The 14,333-nt window shown below is 37.3% G+C and overlaps 1 protein-coding gene across 1 annotated transcript in view; it reads right to left on the bottom strand.

Moving 5' to 3' along the window:
* galnt14 (UDP-N-acetyl-alpha-D-galactosamine:polypeptide N-acetylgalactosaminyltransferase 14 (GalNAc-T14)) overlaps positions 1–9,591 on the bottom strand; it is a 297,487-nt gene extending 287,896 nt beyond the window's left edge. Inside the window, exon 1 of the mRNA XM_030128374.1 lies at positions 9,206–9,591. Within this exon, the coding sequence (XP_029984234.1) occupies positions 9,206–9,373 (168 nt within the window). The 5' untranslated portion in view covers positions 9,374–9,591. The remainder of the gene's footprint in view (positions 1–9,205) is intronic.
* Between the last annotated feature and the right edge of the window lie 4,742 nt (positions 9,592–14,333).

The raw sequence follows: 14,333 nt of genomic DNA, 5'->3' as shown, positions 1-14,333 counted from the left end.
TGTGTAAAAATCACACACTGGAGCAGCTTTATACTGTTTTGTTTTGTGTAAACAGCCAAAGTCCATGTAATGAGGGGTCTGATAAATAACAACAGAGGGATCTCTTTTTAAAAACCATTTTAATTTGAGTTCAGATTAGAATTAGATTAGGCTATGGTGCTAGGAAAAGCATTAGATTCAAGAGTGTCTTCACAAAGATAGAGATATGCAGATGTGTGTGTTTTCACATGTGCAAACAGGAGTACCATTCCATGCACAGGAAGTAGTCAAGCTAGGTAAACAGGAGCGCGCGCTAATCCTGTGAGGAATGGGAATTCTGCATTAGCATTTGAATAGCACACTGTGCCACGAGTACTGCTGACAAAACTAACACACATCCTCAGTCTTGGCTCACACTCACACTGAAACACACTGCATATATTCAGAGATAAAGAGGAAGACTTTTTATAGCATTCAGAAACAAGAATATACCCAGAAAATACCCACCTGGTGATTGTTTTAGCGTACTGGTGGATTTAAAGCTACAACATGCTTCTGTTTTACATACTTCAACACATTTTCACCTGCAAGCTGCCCAGTACAACCACATCCTACTTTTACATGCACATTAATAATGGGATTATACTATAATTAGGCCAATAATGAGGGTAAGAGCCCATGTAAACAACATCTGATTACATGCAACCACTGTATGCATAATCACAGGAACATATGCATGTGTCTGAATTAAATTACCATTGTTCAGCCCAGTTGAGGTTTCCAGATGTGACTGGATTATTACAATTTTAATTTACAGTTCTTCAAGATTTTTTGATTATTATTTGCATCAGAACTTTTTATGGCATTAAAAAAATGGAATCAGGAATCAGTTATTTAATAAGTACACCTGCAAAGTCTGAACATCAGGGCTTTTTCTTGCAGATTGTGACAAGAAGGTTTTTATTAATGCTATGAACAAAATGTAAAAATCCCAAAATAGTTTTTTGGAGCATCACTTTCATGTGCAGGACCTTTTTCTAATAATGGGACCACTGAAGGGACGGTCATTTCACACAATAGAAAACACTGATTTCCAGTAGTACCGATATTCCATAGGAGATTCCCCAACTACTTTTTATACCCGCTTCAGCCTCCCGTCCACCTCTGCATTCTCAGTATTCAATCTGATACAATTAAAAATCATTCTGTTGTTGTCTCTTCACATTCATTTGGCATCTCATAAGAAATGTATTTTTTCAGGTGAAGTAAAAACACAGGAATGCACAGTTTACTTTCCCTCTGTCTCCTAAGTACAGGTGGGACAACTGGTTCCACATTGTCTAATCTATCTGAATCATATGCCTCCGAGCTTACTACTTCCTTTTATTGATTTTGGCACGTTTTACTGACAGTTACACATTGCAAAACAGTGACTAATGACACCAATCAAACTCCTGCTTCTTACAAAAATAAGGACTGGTGCAGCAGATTAGAAGAAACAGTACAAAACATGGCTTCAAAACAAGGATGACAACAGCAAACTCTTGTATAGTAACATCTCTGACAACATGTCCGAATTTTTAGCTACTCATATGAGGATTGGACTAACTGAAAATATTATGGCCAGTCTTCATCCTCATACAGACTTTAAAAGCTGTTTGATTGTTCCGACTTGAGCCCCACACATAAGTAGCCTATGTTTTAAAGAAACACTGAGCAAAGACTATTGATATGTCATTCATCCCTATTGTTAGATTCTGTAAAACTAGCACCACAATGCATTAAAGTGAACACAAAATTCCTACTTTCTGCCTTTCTGCCACAGCTGAAATCAAGGGGAAAAAACACACCGGAATCTGAAAAAATACACCTTCCCTCAGCAGCTCTCTCCTCTCAGTCCACATTAAAAGACTGAATATAAATTTAAGTGAACCTGTCATTTCATACTGTTATGTAATAGTGAATCCAGTTTTCCAAACTTCTAGGTTGAGACACAGAGCAAAGAAGTACAATCACACAAATGTCACATCTGGCTGATTGGCAAGTATAGCTCATTTGTGTATTTCACCTCCCTAGCTGTCTGAAAACACTTGTGATTAATGAAAATCTGCATCATAGGGTAGATACTACAGCCTAAAATCACAGACAAGGAGTACATGTAGAGATACAGTTTCAAATCAGACCAACTGAATTAGAATATGCTGTAAGATAGATATGGATTCTCTGTCCAGTGATGCTAAAAAAAAAAAAAAAAAAAATTGCACTGCAGCTTTATAATTTAACACCAAGATTTTAATTTATACTGCAAATGTACAGGACATTGATTCCAAATATTTGCTACTGAACTCCTCGATTGACACCAAAGAAAAATGAAATTTTGTTTTTAAATTACAGGACAGATGACCCTATAGTATTCAGCAGAGCAGACACACCTTTCATGTTTTTTCACAGAAAATGTTGGTTTTGGCTGGAAGGTTTTTCTCTCTAATTAGGACTGTATCATTTTCCTGGCCCGGTTTTAACTCATACTTGAATAATGAGGAAGGGAGGAAGGGAGGGGAGGGAGAAATAGGGAGAGGAACATTTTCCATGACAGAAACACTTGACGTGCATGGCAATGACAATTCTAAGCTGCCTGTACCTGCCGACAGGTCCTACAGTTTTACATAAGGTGTGAAAAACTGTAGGATTAAGTTGGCAAGTGTGTATCTGGCACAGGTATTAGCTGAGGTGTATTACAGCATGTGTGTCCTGACTTGAAAACGATGCACAGACTGTCCTGCTGAATGAACAGAGATTCTCTCATTAGCTCCCACAGAACAAGTCCGCACAAGACAAGTCTTCTTCCCTCTTCCTCTCCTGTAGAGCTAAGTGGTTGCAGCTGTTTCTAGCCCTCCAACTGAAGTGGTTTAATTATATTTCAAATTCCATATTTGAGGCATTTAGCTGAGGATGTTATCCAGGTCAACGTACAATAAGAGCAACAGCAGATTAAGCTTGAATGCCTGAATTATCCACCATTTGAAAAACACCTCCTACTCATACAAAATTAAGACAAGACTCAAAATTAAGATCGCTTATCTCTTGTAAAAAGAAATTAACTCTTTGTACATTTAGAGATGTTGAATTAAAACATCATATTAGCCATTTCTCAGCTCTGCCTGTAGTCAAAGGATGACACTTCTTTTAAAAATTGCGATGTTCTACCCTAATAATTTTCACACTAAATCTCCCATCGTTCCAAATCTGCCTTCTCACACCTGTTCACTATCTGTCACTGCCAAGGTCCTACACCTTTTCACCAAATGACCCCCTCACATGACGACACAGATGGTCAGTAGTCCCAGTTTATGGGATGTATAACCCGTGGAGCCCTCCGCTCTGCCTGTCCACACATACAGGTCAGGTTTCCATCCTAGTATGGTTGAAAATCTGCAAAAGAAAGGGCAGATGGATGGCAACTAGATGAACTCTTCCATCCACCATTGGTTATGGAAGCAAGAACTGAGTGTGAAGAACTTTGGACAGATTTACATGTGAAGTGGATGGGTATTTTTGAGGGGTTGTGCCTGTTAAGCCTAAAAACCAAAGAAGAATGTACAGGCTGTGAGTAATACATTCATTCAATTTCAGAATGGCTTAATCCCAAGAGGATCGCAGGGATGACTGAGCCTAGCCCAGCTACCATCGGGTGAAGGCAAGGCTCACCCCAGATGTGCCACCAGTTCATTGCAAGGGTGACATATATAGACCCTTTTGTAATAATTGTCCCAAAATCTAATTATATCACCATTATTATCATTATTGTTTTATTGTGCATCACTAATGTCAATAAAAACAGGGTTCTCGACCCATAAGATTAGGACTCAAGAAGAACAATTGTCATGTCTGCTCCCAGACTGTGTCTGTCTTTTATGTTTTGTCTGTCATTTCCTGTTTTATTTTGTTAAGTTTCCCTCTTGTGTCATGTCTGGTGTCTTTACTTCCCCTCCTTGATTGTTTCACCTGCTCCTGATTACCTGACTCCTCCCTGATTATCTCCACCTGTGTCCAATTGTCTTCCCACCCTCTTGTGTATTTAAACCCTGTGTTTTCCCCTGTTTCTTTGCCAGTTTGTGTTCTACCTTTGTGTGCTCACTTACCAGTGTTTTTGGATACCTGTCAGTCTGTCTGCCTGTTCTTGACCCGTTTTGCCTTCCGACCACCGATTCTGCCTGTTCCTTGTCTGCCTGCTCGTCTGGTTCTGACCTGGTTCGTACTTCGACTTCTGATTCTGCCTATTCCCTGACTACCTCAGCCTCCAACGTGTTACCTTGTGTTTTGACCCTCGCCTGGACCCTGACCGTGAGTAGCCTTTCCCTCATGTTCCGTTGCCTCCTGAATTGCCCTCCTGTGTATGACCTGGCTTGTTTTTTGACTATCCTCTGTTTTGCCCTAGTCGGGGTGTTGACGGGAATCCTCCGGCTCGGCCGTGCTGACCATCCATATTCCCCGTTCACAGCCCGGACGAAGAGTCCAGAATCACACGCCTTCACAGACGTGTTAACTATTTTGTGCTGTGTTTTTACTACTGTGATTGTGTTTAATAAACACTCTCAATTGGTCATCTGCATTCTGGTCTTGCATTTGGGTTCAGCCTTTGTACTAGTCCCATTACAACAATGTCAAGAAAAGTGGGAGAAATGGTCTGTTTATACAATGACAGGATAAGGATGATCTTATTAATAACAACACTGGAGCATACTGTAGAGACATGGCAATCCACTATGGTTTTTTTTTTCTTTTGAGGTTTGTACTTTATTTTTTTGTCTTCCTTCTGTATGTCCACATCTGCTACATTTTCTTAAAAAAGAAACAATAAAAAGAAAGTGTTAAAAAAAAAAAACAGGGTTCTCCTCTGTAGCTCGAAGACCACACTCTCCAAAACCAACCCCTTCACTTCATCTGCTAATATCCAATCCACATTTTTTCCCATTTCACAAGCCTTGGTGTCAAACTGGATAATTTACATTTCTTTTGTCCTCACATTAACAAAACCTTACGTGCTGCCTACCTCCTGACTTGTATCAACACACAACTCACATCTTGCATTGTTTATTGTAATATCATTCCCACTGGTATAACCAATAAACACGTAAATCAGTTTCAAATCATCCAAAACTCTGCTGCCAGAATCATAACCTGCACCAACCATAACAGAGCCCTTTTCATCCAGCTTCAGTGTTTCCCTTCTCAATAGTGGATCCATCAAAAATTCATACCTCAGGATCCTGGCTCCCTCATGTCTTGTCCATCCTAACAGTGATTCTCTGCTTTACTTTCTGCTGCTCTGCTCCTTGTCTTTAACTTTTGGCTTCACATCACGGCTGCCAAAGCTCTTAGCGTCTCTGAACCATAACTCTAGAACTCAATATAGCAACACATCCATCAGTTGGACTCCATCGTACCTGTCAAATCACAGCTCAAGACACATCTGTTTAGACCAGAACACTCATCATCATGGGACTGTAAATCATACACCACATGATTTTAACTATTATTATTATGTTTACTGCATTGTAACGTGTTTTGAAAAGCACCAATAAATGTATTATTCTCCTCGGCATAGCAAGTGTAACTAAAAAAAAACAAACAAAAAAAAAACTACAGCTCATTTCAGATTGAAATTTTTACACAACAAAAGGTCTATTCTATATTCTCGTCTTCCCAGAAGATGGTCTGGATCTAGACTTGTTTAAACAGCTTTTCACCATGGTGAGATTGGGCACTTTTTGACATTTGCATAATTCTAAGACAGTTATTGCTCTGAAAAATTCACATGATGAATAACATAAGATAACATAACTAGTGCTGTCAAACAATTACAATTTTAATCAGATTAATTACAGGGTTGCTGTGGATTAATTTTGATTAATCACAGTTAAATATTCATTCTTAATCTATATTAATCGCATTTCATTTCGCATGAGCAAACAGACTCAAGAAAGAAGGGAATATAATATATGCACTTAATGTGTTTATTAAACACCATCAACAGCTTCAACAAAACAACTTGAAACAAAACAACTTGACACAACTGGGTATTTTTTTACTCATATTTCCATCCAGAGGGCCAGCGTGCTGTTTAGCATCTTCCATCTTTATGGGTTGGTTCTGCTGTCTGTCACTACTGGATCAATAGCCCATTTGCGCATGTGCGACACTAACTCTACTTGGACAAACTGCCTGAAATGCGTTGGTAGAGACATTCAGAGTCATTCTGTGCTGCAGATGGGTTGAGTTAAAATTTTTGATCAGATTAATCATGATGATGGATTAATCTGCGTTAATGTGTTAATTTTGACAGCCCTAAACATAACATAATTTAACATAACAGTACCTGTTAACATGATCAGTTTCTTGCTGATCAAAAGAAGATCCAGAACTGAAAGCATATTTTCTTTTTATTCCCACAACCACTTAAGGGGCTTTTCCACTAGCACCTAATCGCCTCTACTATACTCCGTTTCAGTTTTCCATCACAACTGAGTACCACTGCAATCACTGAAATCTACTTGTACTTTGTTACCTCTACTGCCCTGACTACAGTATCCTCAGCAATCAAAGTCAAAAATTACATTTAGTAGCCTAACACCCCTCACATTAGTTCATGGAAAACTCATAATCATAAATAAGATGAACATAGCTGTTTTAGTGTTCAGAATGTGAACACTTTACAGAGCAGCGGTTGTGGTATAAGGAGACAATGATCATGTCTCTACAATCACTGCATTGTAACTCACGTTAACTAAATTTGCTATAGGAATGTACTCGAGGTGTGGCTGCAGCTGGTTTTGTGTTAATGTGTTTTCATGCTGTTCACTCATGCATCTCTGAAAAGCTTCATTCGTTCATTCATGATGTGCATAAGACTGTCATGATATTGAAATCTGAGCTGATGACTACTTGTCTTCTTACCACCACTGTCACACTGTGGTAAAAGTCTGACAATAATTTAATTATAAAGATATATGAATAAAAAAAAAACATTCAGCATATCATTAAACTCATAACAGAAGAGGACTGAGGCACACCAGAGTGATATCAAACTATGGTAATTGATTTGGTAATTGGTAATTCATTTTTGAAACTGAATTGCCAAGAAAAATGCACAAGACACTGGAGCCAATCAGATAGTACCAGCATTAAAAGCAACATTTACATCAACATACCAACAGTACACAAACAGGTAAAGCTGTGATCCAAAACAGTCGCATACTGCATTTTGCAAAACAGAGGTGAGCACAGAGGTGTCAGGTGTTGTGTGCAGCTCTATGATTATTTTTCCTGCATTGTTTCAAGATAAAAACTTGTCATTTTGACACAGACTGCTGAGTTTTAGTTTGCAGAAAAGGCATCAGCCCTCACATACAAATGCATGCTCACATTGTTACAGCGGATTCTCCATTTACAAATCTCCTGTTGAAATAGACAGGAAGCACATTTACAAAACCTCCCCTAAACTATTCCTATAACATGCAATTACTAATAAAATGTTACAATATTTATGCTCATATTTGCTCCCAAAAGATGGCAAGGAGTGAAGAGGATTGGGTCTAAACGTAGAATAATTAAGCATTTTGGGAAAATATGGGCTATGTGAGAATTTCTGCTTATGTGTGCGGGTGCTTTTAGATCAATAAAACAAGGTAGAATAGGCAGGATCAATACAATTTAGCCCACCAGGCACAATTAACATGCTGCGGGTCTTTTGCATAACAGACATCCTGCAGTGCACTCTGGGCTCAGACACCAAGCCGGGTCGAAAATGAACCTAATTATCTTCAAAGGAACCAAAGCAATCTGATAACAAATTAATAAAATGATAAGATCCCCTATAGTGGATATATGAGTATATTATTGGGGCAACATAAGACAACCACTTGTGCTATTATCACAGGAAACAAGAAAAACAGTTGGGTATTACACAGCAATCTAAATCTGCATCAGGCAAGATGAATTATTGCCACCAGAGGTAAAAGGCTACCAATGCTCTAATGCCACAGAAAAAATACAAAAACTCTGAAATTGCATTATCAAACATTTTTCATTTACTTGGAAAAAGATAATGAATTAACTAGAAATTATTTGTTCAACATTTGGAATTGACTTATCTTTTTTAATCTGCTAAAATATGAGAAAAGTGTCAGAAAGAGGTAGGAAACATATTGAAATCCTTCAATTAAAAATAAAAGTAGAAATGCTGATGAGAAAAAGTCCTGAGTTCAAAATGTTATTTAAGGAACAGAAGTACACGGGCAAAATGTATGTTAATGCATCAAAAGTAAAATAGCTTATTTCTTTTATAGAACAAATGTTTTATTACTTTGTATTTATCATTAATGAACATATGCGACATTTAAGGTTGTAGCTCCTCAATGTTTAGCAAATTTTATATATACTGTAGATAATACATTGCAGTGATGCATCATATCTTATGTATTCAAGAATAAAAGTAGTATTTTTCCCATTATATTAACCTGCATTCTTTTGCATCTAAATAAGTTTGGATTAGTTTTATTGTAATACATAGGTAACCCACACATAACTTCATTATCTTGATCCGGCTATTAAGCAAAACAGATTAAAGGCAGTATGCAAATTGTTTAAATAAATAAATAAATACTGTAATCCCAAAAGGAACTATTAAAAATCATCGTGAGACTCTAGCTGTTTTCAGTAGCATAAAATATGGAAATAACTGAAAACATTTATGAAAAGTCTGAAATCTTGCAACTTTCTGCTTTTAACTTGCAGAAGTTCTCGCAACTGAAAAAAGAAAAAAAAAAAAAAAAAAAAAAAAAAAAAAAAGCTGATTTAGTTGCAACTGAACAAACTACAGTTTTAAGCGCGTACTCTTTTTTTCATTTCAGATTACCCAGACTTTGAATTGCTGTGGAGTTAAATGTTGCGTTTAAATGCACTTGAAACTTTGACAGGTTTTCTTGGGGAAGCTGGAGGAAGTCTCTTTTGGGATGATAACACATTGTCAGAGCCCTAAATGAAAATGCGCCACTGAAAAGTCATTATTGTGGGATACGAGGTTATCATAGGGGTAATGTGTGGAAGTGGTCCACGCGGCGGCTGGTGTAAACTCCACGGACACTCTACAAGTCCCGTTCACGGTCTTCTACCGGACACTCCAGCTCATGTCTCGTAAACAGAGGTGTTTGTAAATGCACTTCACCTGGTTGTAGGCTGTCTCTCCACCTCCTGCTGCTCCCGCTCCTCCTCCTCCTGCTCCGGTCCCGAGCTCCGGCAGCCTCCTCCGGCTCAGCACCAGCAGGTAAACCAGCGCTCCCAGCCACACCAGCACCGCCACGGCCACCGCCAGCCTCCGACAGAGACGCTTCATTTTCCGGTCAGGAGGAGCCGGCGGCGCCCGCAGCCCGGCTTCTGTCAGAACCGCATTTTACACAGAGCGACAAAACAAAAACAAAAGAAGAAGCAGCGCAGAGCGGAAAGCGAGCGGCCGCCGGAGCTCCGTTAACTGTTAACTCACGCGCACAAGTCCGTCCGGTCCCGCTAACGTGTAAACGGCGACTACACGGCGCGCGAGGCGAGCTCTCTCAACTCACAGAAGCTCCAGCGCTTCTCTGACACGCCTGACAGCCGTGGGCGCGTGCGCGGCGGAGTGCGCGTGTGAATCAGTGTGTTTGAGGGAGTCCGGGACCCGCGTGGAGGGTTGAATTGGAGAGCGTGGAGCTCCACCTGCCGACACGCGCCGCATGAGGGAATGAAAGCACAGGCACGAGAGGAGAAGGGAGGACAGGGGAAGAAGTGTTCACAGCGATTTTTATTTATTCATTTTACTTTTTTTTAATAGTAAAACTTTCATTGCCTATATTTTAGGTAGATTAAATATAAATATAAATATAAATAAATATAAATAAACCCTCGACCAATCCAGCCCGGCATGAATTTGTAAACTGTAAAAATGACACTGACGGCTTTAACAATCAAGAGTGTTGAACTCATTTTAGTTTTATTTATTTATTTATTTGGTTTATTTGATAGGGACAGATACAAAAGACATAGACCAGCTGTAACACAGCAGTCCCATGCATGCATCATAGTGCTTATAGCAAAAGCTAATTTGCAGCACCGGTCCCTAAATGGGCTTTTATGAACAGGTAAAATACAGAGAGGAATGGACAGACCTTCTACATACAAAACTGTGGTATAGGAAAGAAAATAATCAGGTTAAAGCAAAGAAACAGATAAACATTATACAAGCATTAAACATGAGTACATGAGTTTAGGGGCCACATTCAACCCAATTTGATGTCAAGTGGGTCAGACCAGTAAAATAGTCTTCTATCATAAAAACTTATAAATAATGACGATTTTTCTCTTTGTTTTAGTGTAAAAAGAAAATAAAATTTGCATGAAAATGTTAAATTTACAAACAATCCTTTCACATAATATGTGAACAACCTGAACAAATATGAACAACATGAAATGTCTCCAGAAAAATAAGTGCAATATTAACCAATAATGAATTATTTTCCATATAACACATGTTGGGGGACAGGGGGATCTTAAATAACTTTTGAATCACTGATCCTATTAATACATGGAAATAATTCAAGTAAAATGCAGTTCCTCGTCTTTTCATGGTCATTAGATATGACCTATTTGGAGATTCAGAGGCTCCGTAGTGAACATGGAAACACCATCATCTTCTGCAACATTGTAAAATCCATGTAATTTTACGGATGGAAGTGGTTGCAGACACTTGTTTTGATGTTTGATGTTGTGGATGTTTGGGTCTTTATGGGTTAAACAGCTCTTTTCCATAGACGTAGTTGCAAACAAACAAAGTTTCATACACTACAAATAATTAAAGCCCAACATCTAATTCTAGACAATCACATAATAGCTCAAGAGCATTATTTTCATGATGGTTTAAAACCCACTTAAATTCCCCCAAAGAAATAAATACTGACAGTTTCAGGTCCTTCTGTAAATCAGTCCATGAGGAACAGGCAGCAAATAGAAAAGCTGTTTTACCAAACTCTGTTCTGACTGAACCACCATTTGTAGGATGGTGTGAGAGCACGGACCATAGTGCTTCTGGGTTTTACACATGAGTGAACAAAGATAAGATGTAGGCAGCCCAAGGATAGATTTATGAATAAATATCAACCAATATGAGTGTCTGTATGGTACAGTGGTGAATGTAAAGCACTGTGGTAAATAGTATCTAACTTCTTTAGGGGCTGTTTAGGTGGAATTTTAACGGGCCAATCTCCACAATCCAACAAAGTTAAGAAAGTTGCAGAAATTAGGTGTTTCCTTTCCAGTAAAAAAGGCAAAAGTTGTTCCTGAAGCAGAAACCCAATTATAGTTTTAATTTATGAACCAGGCCAGTGTGGGGCTTAAAAGACAAGTTGTAATCAACAACACCTAAATACTTGAATTCCAATTTCTTATAAATAAATACATCAATAAAGGGTTTATAATAAATAAATGCCAAACTTCTAAAAAGTATGTTCACTTATGTACTTAATACTAACATATATCCACTTAGATTTTGTGCATCAGTGGAATAAAATGCACTTTATAATATAATTTATAATATAATTTGTATTTTTATTTATTTATGTTAGCACAGAGAGTTCTTTTAGTGGATGCCTTTTGTACTTTTATATATTATGTGCTTATATGGTTATGGAAAGTGAAACGGAAAAAGAGTCACAAAAAATAAATTCAAGGAAAATACAAGTTTCAGGTTAAAATGCCTATCACTTTAAAGTTAAAATATATAACTGAACTTCACTGAATGTTACCCTCAGGCAACACTGTACCGTAGAGGGAATACAGAAAAGGAATAAAAAGAGAATATACACATTTCCGTAAACTTTACCTGATGTACATTACATGTGAGAGCAGTTTAGTGCAGAGATACAATGGAGCTGAACCATGTGTCGAAGGCAGAAGTAAATGGATTCACAACAGGCACCAGAGAATCATGAAAACCTTTAACACTGCTGCTGGTTTCCTCAGGGTCCTGCAAATCTTTACTAGTATTGTGGATTTTTTCTGGATGAATGGTGTGAACATATTAGGTCACACAGGGGCTGCCTTAAGGCATCGCTGTACTATTGAAGGGTAAGTGGAAGCAGTTAAAGGGGTCATTATGCTGTAAAATTTTCTACTATTCTGATGCTTTTGGAGTAATTTTACTGTGTATTATAATGTGTATATTGCCTTTTAATGGCGTACATACTAATAGTTGATTTCAACTGTTGGTAGTTAAATCCACACTGATGCATCATATTTCTGATGTTGCTGCACTGTGAAAGACACACATCTGTGAACAGTCAACTCTTCAAGAAGTCACAAAAAGAGACCTATTCTGTAGTTTGCATGTATGAGTATATTTTTGGTTCTTTAAAATCTTGTTGACCTTTTTTGATAATGTGACCAAGACTCTGTTTTTTGTTTATTTTGTGTAATAATCTTATTATTATTCCTTTATTTAAGAGTAGGGATGAAGGAATGACCATGATCTGTTTGAAATGAAGTGGTCAGATGTGAAAATAAAATACTGGGTAACAGGCAAGCAGTGTTTAGATTTTTGAGTGTGGACGGCAAGATTAGAAATAATCATAAGAATGGTCAAGATAAAATGTGTTTTAAGCTCTGTGAGGATGTTTTTTTGTAGCAAATCAAAGACAGTTTTTTTAATGAACAGTTAATCACAATCATGCATGGTATATGGAGTTACTGAAGAGGAAGGGAATAAAAAACTATCTGTAAAGTATCTAAAGCTGTCAAAATATGGACAAAAAATAAAAGTGAAAGTACATTGCAACCCTGTAAAACAGTGTTTTTCAACCTTAGGGTCGGGACCCCACACGAGGTCGCCTGAAATTTCTAGTGATTGCTAAAAATAAAAACAAAAATTTACAAATAGAAAATATATGGTGATTTGAGAGAGACAATCACAGTCCATCAAAGACATGACAAACTCTGAAGCTGAAACTGAAGCACTGTGGTACTGTTTATCTTTTAAATTTTCATTGTGGTCGGTTTCAGACACTGCAGCTCTTTCATAATTCATAGTTTGAATTATTGTTTGTTCAGTATTAATTGTCAGCCTTGTTAATACAAGCTGGACTGACTGTACATATCCTGACCAATGAAAATAAAATTCTCACTTTGTGCAGTAATCTACACCTGGCTTTTCTGCCTCCGTCCATAATAATATACATTATATAGACTAAATGTCGTCTAAAATTAATGTTTATTTGTAACATAGTATAGCAAACTATTACATGATCAAAAACAAATGAATTTTAGTAAAAAAAAAAAAAAAAAAAGTCTCAGTTTTGAACCTCTGGGGTCTCCAGAAATTTATGATATTTAAATGGGGCCACGAGTCAAAAAAAGTTGGGAACCACTGCTGTAAAAGGTGCCATATTATCTCTCATTTTTAACATTTCTCTATCCTAAACAACCAGATGATGATTAAACATATTTTTATATCTTTGACAAATGACAACAATAAAATACAAAGGGATAAAGTGCAAAAACCTGGAGCTGAACAGCCCATAGCAGAGCAGAACTTTCACATTATAACCAGTGTGTTTATATGGTCATAAACTAAACATAGTGACAGTTTTCCCACTTGATTCCACTCGGGTTGTCAGGGTCGCGGTCACTGACAGAGGAAATGCTCCGACTATTTTCTCCTTTTAAACCATAAATCTTACAGACTACTTTTCAACTCTGTCACATAGAAAGAGGCGTAAACTGTCTGATAATGATTTTATTTTTTTAAGTGACTTCACACAAGTAGCATTTGACAGCCTTCTTCATACCCTTTAACTGACCTACATAACATTTCAGCTCTACCCATAAGTAATAAACATGTGCAAAAAAAAGAATAACAGCCGAATAACAGCCTATGATTTAAATAATTAATTACATATATTCTTATTTTTTAAATTAAATTACTATATAATTTCAACTTTCAATTGATCAAGAATCAATTCAGTTTAATTTTCCAGTTTGTTTTTTATGATAAAGGGTTTTCAGTCAATTACAATAAACATAAAAACAAATTTCAAAATAGGGTTCTTTGTTGCATTAAGGTGAATATATTTAGCCATAAAAGTCCTGGAGAAAAAGAGTAGAAATCAGGTGAGAAGAGACTGAGAAGGGGAAGTCCATGGAAAGGCAGGAAAGGAAATAAAGGCAGTAAAACTGTTAAAAATTAGAGTGGATAAAGAACAGAAAATTGGGGAGAAATGTATGTTAATTCACAAAGGAGAAAGAAAAAAGATAAGTAACGAAAAGTTCAGAGA

The sequence above is a fragment of the Sphaeramia orbicularis genome, chromosome 24 (assembly GCF_902148855.1).
Source record: "Sphaeramia orbicularis chromosome 24, fSphaOr1.1, whole genome shotgun sequence".
In the NCBI taxonomy this organism is placed as follows: Eukaryota; Metazoa; Chordata; class Actinopteri; order Kurtiformes; family Apogonidae; genus Sphaeramia; species Sphaeramia orbicularis.
This window is presented reverse-complemented; position numbering and strand designations above follow the sequence as displayed.